The following is a 7,969-nucleotide window of genomic DNA, read 5'->3' as shown; positions in this document are numbered from 1 at the left end:
TCTCATGGTCTTTCCTGCCCGGGCTGGCTTTGAACCGCGATCCTCAGATCTCAGCCTCCTGAGTAGCTAGGATTACAGGCGTGAGCCACCAGCGCCCAGCTACAGCTAGAAAGTTTTACAGCTAGAAAGTTTAGAGTGGTAAAAGGGCGCCTGAGGTAGTTGAATAGTATAGTAGTAACTGTTAGAATTGTCATCAGGAAAGTGCTTTTTTAGAAGAAGACAAAATCCAGGGTCTTTTTGTATGATTTACTTCACAGCCAAGTACAATGAAATACCTATTTTTGTAGGCTTATGACTAGTGGAATTTGGCTTGCTTTTAGAACATTATATGGAATATAGCCAGTGTTCATGCTTATCAATGGTTACAATGCTTTTGCCCTATGAGTAGTCAAAAAAAAGCCAGTATTTCTTAGAAAATCAAATACATTTGCTATTTTAACCTTTACAAAAGATTACCAGCTCATGTAATACAGCATTAGTTTTATTGGAGTAGTTGGAGATTGAGACATGTGAGGACATCTGTAGTTTTTCAATATACATTTTACCCATTATTCCCTCCAAAGAACTGATAGACATGCTATACCACTCTTCATCATTGAGTCACTATTGTTAATCGGAGTGTAATATATCATCTCTCTTTGTATGCTGAAACAGAAAAAGACCCATCTCTCCTTGTATGTTGAAACAGAAAAAGAACTACTCTAAAAGAGTTTGCATTTATCTTTTTTTTTTGGTTAAATAGAAACTTCTAATAAAATGATTTATTGACAAATGAGAGCATAAGCTGGTTTATAATTATTAGTTTGCTTTTTATTTTTTCTCAAAATTTATGTCCATGTCCTAAAAGTTGACTTACATTAACCAGTACTTGTTCATTTTCTTTCCAGTTGCTACAGAAACTTCAGGTAGCTTATCTGGAGTCAGTATCACATCTGAACTAAATGAAGAATTGAATGATTTAATTCAGCATTTTCATAATCAGCTTCGTGATTCTCAGGTAACTTAATTTTTTGGTTTGATAAGAGTTTATAATTTTATCATAATAGTTACTCTCTTGGCACAATTGTTAAAAAATTAATTTCATGGTATCTTTTTACTTTCAAAATCATGATTCATAGTATTTGAGTGGCCTCCCACCCTTCATATGATTCCATTGCTGTTTTTACAGGGACTGTATTTTGAAATATTCTTTTTGTTTGTTCCTAGAATTCATTCTTGTCTAGAAGACTGGATGGTCATAAGCTTTAAGACTTGAATTAGGTTTAAGTCTTTGTCCTTGTATTTTACTAACAGTTTCAAGGAAGTACCTTTTTTTTTCCTTTTGACACAGTCTAACTGTAGCATAGGTAGGCCTTGAACTCTAGATAGTCCTGCCTCAACATGGGATTTTATTTTCACTGGAAAACAAGATTGATTGAAGATGTAGTGTTTTCTTTCTTCTTGCTAACTGAAACTAATCATTTTAGACAGTTATTTGGCAATACTTAATAATTTTTGTGTATTGACTCATTACAGCCTATGCTAAAGAAACCCAGATGTTTACAAGAGAAGTATAAGAATATTATGACATTATATTAATAGCAAGACACCAGAAACAAAATAAATGACTGTGAACAGTAAAATGAATTAATTCTATGAATACAGAGTGAAAGCCTATATAGCAATTCCAATAATTAGCTAATGAGTGAAAAGTTTAAGAAGCTGTTGCTTACTTTATTTTTTATCAGTACACACAGAGATGTTCCAAAATAAAAATATATATGAGAAAGGTATTCTTGAAATTGTCCATTTTGTAATTCTTTTTGGCATTACTTGAGATTGAGTAATAAAAGCCTGCAAATATACAGTTTGGTTTACTACCGTAGTCTTTCATTTTTTAGTTTGTTTTTCAGATAATATTTTGTAATTTTGCCCAGGCTAGCCTCTCCAGTAGCTGGTATTACAAACATATACTACCACTTGAAGGCTAGCCTTGAATCACAATCCTTCCATCTTCCCAAATAGAAAAATTTATGGCACATAGTACCATGCCAGAAGGCGTTATTTCCTGAAACCACTTTTTTTTTAGTTGCCCTGGGGATTGAACTCAGGACCTTATGTTTGCTAGTTTGGTGCTCTACCACCTGAGCCACTTGAGCCATTTGAGCCACACAACCCTTCATAAGTTTTCTTAGGAAAGAAGAGGAGGTCTGGGAATGGGGCTAAGTGGTAGAATGCTTGCCTAGCATGCATGAAATTCTGAGTTCGATTCCTCAGTACCACAGAAGAAGCTGGAAGTGATCCTGTGACTCAAGTGGTAGTGTGCTAGCCTTGAGTCAGAGAAATTCAAAGACAGTGCTCAGGCCCTGAGTTCAAGCCACAGGACTGGCAAAAAAATAAAAACAAAAGAAAAAGAGGAACACAGAGGAGGAAGTTTGATAGGTTGGGAAGGAAGTTAAAGTTTAGAGTGATTCTAAGAAGATAGCAAGAGAGAGATTTTTGTAAGTTTATTTTACATAACATGGCATTGTTAGTACTTAATTTAGATTTAGACAGCAACTATGTCCAATGAACCCAAGGTCAGTATACCTATGTGCATATAAAGCCATATATGTGATAATGGCACAGCAGGAATAATAACTTACTTTGGGAATAGAAATGGCATCTACTTATCCACCAGTGTGACCTAGGTAAATACATCTCTCAAATAGAATTTATGTTTTTTTTTTTTTTGTTGTTGTTGTTGTTGGTCATGGGGCTTGATCTCTGGGCCTGGGCGTTGTCCCTCAGTTCTTCAGCTCAAGTCTAGTTCTCTGTCACTTGGGCCACAGTGCCATTTCCGGTTTTCTGTTGGTTTATTGGAGATAAGGGTCTCACCGACTTTCCTGCCCAGGCTGGCTTTGAACCACGATCCTCAGATTTCAGCCTCCTTAGTAGCTAGGATTACAGAGCCACTGGTGCCTAGCTTATGCATTTTTAAATTGGAAATAATAACTTTTAATGTATTTTTTCTTTGTCTGTTTCCTGTTTCTTTTGTTTTAAGCCTCCATCTGTCCCAGATAACAGAAGACAAGCAGAAAGTCTATCATTAACTAGAGAGGTTTCCCAGAGCAGAAATCCATCTGGTTCAGAACATTCACCTGATGAGAAAGTTCAGCTTTTTAGCAAAATGAGAGTCCTACAGGAAAAAAAGCAAAAAATGGACAAATTGCTGGGAGAACTTCATACCCTTCGAGATCAGCATCTGAACAATTCAACATGTACGTAAATCTGGTTTAGCAATATTACATAAAAGACTACTAAGTTTGCTATTTGACACACAATAGTTGTTTAATAAGTACTTGATGAGTGACTGTAGTTCTTTAGAGAATTTATAATTTTTGTGGAAAGGTAACTTGAATGTAGAATAATAATAAGCCGGTGTATATATGATCTGGTAAGTTGGTTCAGAAAAGGGAAAAATAAAGTTGGACTTGAAAAGTTGGTAGGAGTTGGATAAGTGAAAGGTAGAAGAAAAGATAATTTTGTGGCAGAGGACATAATACTGCCCTTTTTGGTGCCAGTTTTAGGCCTTGAAAACTCTGGGTCCTGGGCTCTGTCCCTTAACTTTTTTTGCACAGTGCTGATACTCTACCACTTGAGTCTCCGCTTCTGGCTTCTTGGTGGTTATTTGGAAATGAGAATCTCTGATTTCTCTGGCTGAGTTGGCTTCAAACTATGATTCTTACATCTCAGCCTTCTGAGTAGCTGGGATTACAGGTGTGAGCAACCAGCACCCAGCTTAATACTGCCTTTTTAAACCTTATTAAGCATTTTAGCTGGGGTTTTTGCTGCTGTGCCTTTTTGTCTTGTATGTAAGTATATTTGATTTGGGGAAGGGAAGAGAGGGGGAAGCACAGAAATGGTGGGATAAAGGGTAGTACTAATTCAGCAGTGATACTCACTAGACACTATGTGGAATATGAACTATGTAACTTGTGTGGGTTGAAGAGAGAAAAAACTGGGAGAAAAGGAGGGAAGAGGTGACACTGTTCAAAAAGAAATGTACTCAGTACCTGACTTACGTAGCTGTAACCCCTCTGTATAACACCTTTACAAAAACAAAAAAAACAAAATTCAGCCAGCACTGGTGGCTTATGCCAGTAATTCTAGCTACTCAGGAGGCTGAGATCTCAGGATCACAGTTCAAAGCCAGCCTGGACAAGAAAGCCCATGAGATTCTAATCTCCAATTAACCACCAGGAAACCAGTGGTGGTGCTGTGGCTCAAAGTGGTAAGGACAGGGCCCAGGCCCGGAGTTCAAACCCCTCATGACTGACAAAAAAAAAGTTACCTATGGTAAAACTAGTCTAATTTGTACCTTGGTTTAAAAACCATGAAATTCTGGGCTGCGAGTGTGGCACAGTGGTAAAGTGAGCCTAGCTTGCTTGAATCTCTGGATTAAAACCCATAATTGAAAAAAAAATTAGAATAAAAATAACAGAAATGGTCAAATAGATTTAGTGGTATGTAGACCAAAATTTTTGAGGTATGAAATACTTATATGAAAGAAGTTTAAAACAAAACCCTTGGAATTATATTAATGTTTAAAATGTGTATATAGCAATATGAATAGTCAACTCAGGCAGATGTAGCTATACAGGAATATGTGAACTATCTTCTGTTCCACAGAGTTGGCATATTAATGGGTTTTGTTTTTCTTTTGGTTCAGGGGATTGATCCCAGGGCCTTGCACATGCTAACACTAAATTATACCATCTGGCTGGTCTGACTGGTCACCTAGTCAGTAGTCTTCAATTACTGTCCTAATAATTACCTTGTCAAAAGAAGCCTAGTTCTTCCCCTGAAAACAAATTTCCCAGAACTGGAGTTGTGACACAAATGGTAGAGTGCCAACTACAGGGAAAAAGCTAAGTGAGAAAGTGATAGCCTGAGTTCAAGCCACAGTGCCAGCACTGTTAACCAAACAATTCTGCCTTAAAAACCAACTCCTTTCCTACATAGAGGACAACTAAGAAAAATTTTAAATTTTAAAGTTGTATTTATAGCCTTGACTAAAATATAAAAAAAGTACCACTCTGCTTAGATGACAGTAGGAGGTCATTTTTTTCTAACAGTGGGAAACACTTTGAAAGTAGTGGGGAAAAAGAAGAATGGTGAAGAAATAAAGTGAAGATACCAGTTGACAACAGTTAAAACAAGGTAGAAGTGAACAATGAAGGTCCCTTTGATAAAAAAGATAAATAGGTAGAGTCTTCTCAGAAGTAGGAATGGCCAATAAACACATGAGGAAAATGTTCTATATTCCTGGCCACAGAAGAAATGCAAATCAAAAGTAAGATTGGCCAGCATTGAGAATATGAAAATGCTGGTGGTGATGAGGAAAAAGGAACCCTACTATAATGTTAGTGGAAAGGTAAACTACTACAATCACCGTGGGAGACACTTTGGAGATTCCTCAAAAAAACTAAACATTGTGATACAATGATACCACTCTTTGGCATCTACCCAGAGTATTATTGTAAGTCAGGATACAGTAAGGACACTTGCACATCCATATTTATTGCCATGCTATTTATAGTAGTCAAGTTACGGAAACATGTTTTACAATGGATAAGTGGATCAAGAACATGTGATACATATACATGGTGGAATTTTACTATCAGAATAAACATGTCATTGCAGGGAAATGGATAGACATAGAATCAAGCTCAGAGAGACAAACAGCACGGGTCTAAAATACAAACATGCATAATAGCATATGCATTTATATACAGACTAAAGGAAGGTATAATTAGGGGAGGAGTCCAAAGGTGTAATTCATCTGAACAAATAATGTACTGTTTATCAAGACGAATACCAGGAAGCAGAAACATCTTTTTTTAGGGGGAGGGTTCTTGGGAGACACATGAATGGAGGGAAGAAAGGTGAGCAAATGGAGCCATTATATTCAATGTACATTATGTAAAAACCAAACTATATAATTAGGGATAGGGACAAGGGAGGGAAAATGGGGGAGAATGAAGGAAGGGGTGACACTGATCAAGCAGCATTGTACTTGTAACCTGACTTAAGGAATTTTAACCTCTTTGTACAACTCCTTTTATTTTTTATCATTTAAAAGTTTTTTTCTATTGTGATTAAGTGATTACATTTCACAAATTTCATAGTCTTGTTAGATAGTGATACTTAGTTAAAGTCATAAACACATTCTAACCTTCATGAGGCGAATTGTCTTTATCGTGGTCTATAAAGTTTATGGATTCTGGGGTTGGGAAGGTGGCTTAGTGGACTCAGTGGTAGAGTGCTTGATTTGCATGCATGAAGCCCTGGGTTCTATTCCTCAGCACCACATAAGCAGAAAAAGCTGGAAGTGGCATTGTGGTTCATTCAAGTGGTAGAGCGCTAGCCTTGAGCTGAAGAGCTGAGGGACAGCGCCCAGGCCCAGAGTTTAGGCCCCCACTACCAACAAAAAAAAGTTTGTGGATTCTGTGAGCTTTGACGATATAGCTATTTTTTCACATCAGGTGATATCTACATTTTCTTTTTGCTTAGTGTCAACTATTCCCTCTTTCCTTCTCATTCCCTCCCTCCCATGCTGCCATTGAGTTGCTTAGTTCGTTTTGATCAATGTCTGGTGTAGCTGATGGGTCCTGCTGTTATATGTTTTTCCCTGTTTTCCCTCTGTTTTTAAAAAAATGATAAAAGATAAATAGGAATAGTTTTGAAGTAGTCAGAGGTAGGAAAGTACAGACTCTTAATCATTAATTTCCCTAGAAGGTATTAAGTATCTTCTATGTAATGGATAGAAAAGTCATAAAAAATTTAAGTACTGTAAAGGATTAGCTGTTTACCTAATTGGGAAATTGTATTATTAAGTAGTATTTCATGGTATTGATGCCTGACAGATTATATATTTGCTTTGTGCCCTGAAATAAGAAATTTTCTATCTTGGAAGCTATATGTAATTGTTTTTCCATTTCTTTTAATGGATCTTATCAAGGAGTTTTACAAAGGAGTTACAGTTTCAAGTCAGGTAATGAGTACAGTGCTTGTTAGGCAATAATACCCCTTTTTTTGCTTTCCTGAATTTTTTACCTCCCGTTCTCCCCACAAGTTGCATAATGTATATTGAATATAATGACTGCATTTGTTCACCCTTCCTCCATTCCTGTGTTTTCCTCTGTGGGATCCACTCCTCCCCTCCCCTACCCCAATACAAAATGAAACACAAACAACAACAAAACATGTTTCCATTTCCTGGAATTTGTTTTGACAAATAGTACTTGTTCAGAGGTGTTTGGATTCTTCCCTAAGTGTATCCTCCTCTAATCAGTTTGTGTATAAATAACATGGGTTATGAGCTAAATGTAATTCTTGTAGACTGTAGATTTGAGAAACTCAGACCTAAATCAGCTAAGCTTGGCAAATTGTTGTGTATTGCACTTCAGACATACTGGCCTTATTTAACTTAACCTAGAAGTAGGGTTATCCTACTGCTCTTCTATTATTTTTTTAATGTACATATAGTTGTGTCAATATCTTACACATTCCCTCTTTCTGTTTTAACCCCGAAACAGTAATATAAAATGACTGGAAGGGAAGTACAAATGTTTCTACATATTTTGATGTGTTTAGTTGTGGAGTATTCAGTTAAGTGTCCTGATATCCATAAGTTTCTAATATCTAAATTTGCAGAATTTAAGATGATAATGATTTTGGTTTTATATTTGTATCAGCAAAGGGTGTGTTATTTTGTGCCATGTTTAGTTATGGTAACTTTTTTTTTTTTTCTGGGTCTGGTCGTGGGCCTGAACTCTGGGCCTGGGCGCTGTCCCTCAGCTCTTCAGCTCAAGGCTAGCGCTCTACCACTTGAGCCACAGCGCCACTTCCAGCTTTTTTCTTTTTTGCTTATGTGGTGCTGAGGAATCGAACTCAGGGCCTCAGGCATGCAAGGCAAGCGCTCTACCACTGAGCCACCTTCCCAGCC

General features: G+C 37.0%; 1 protein-coding gene across 6 annotated transcripts in view; it reads left to right on the top strand.

The window, feature by feature from the left end:
• The window catches only part of Pcm1 (pericentriolar material 1), a 91,101-nt gene that overhangs the window by 21,998 nt on the left and 61,134 nt on the right, over positions 1-7,969 (top strand). For all 6 annotated transcript variants that reach the window (XM_013025478.1, XM_013025503.1, XM_013025482.1 and 3 more), the window contains 2 exons: positions 888-997; positions 3,023-3,239. In XM_013025478.1, the coding sequence (XP_012880932.1) occupies positions 888-997; positions 3,023-3,239 (327 nt within the window). The remainder of the gene's footprint in view (positions 1-887; positions 998-3,022; positions 3,240-7,969) is intronic.

Source organism: Dipodomys ordii, unplaced genomic scaffold (genome assembly GCF_000151885.1).
Source record: "Dipodomys ordii isolate 6190 unplaced genomic scaffold, Dord_2.0 Scaffold4, whole genome shotgun sequence".
NCBI classification, from domain to species: Eukaryota; Metazoa; Chordata; class Mammalia; order Rodentia; family Heteromyidae; genus Dipodomys; species Dipodomys ordii.
Note: the sequence above shows the minus strand (reverse complement) of the source record. Positions and strands in the feature narration are given on the sequence as shown.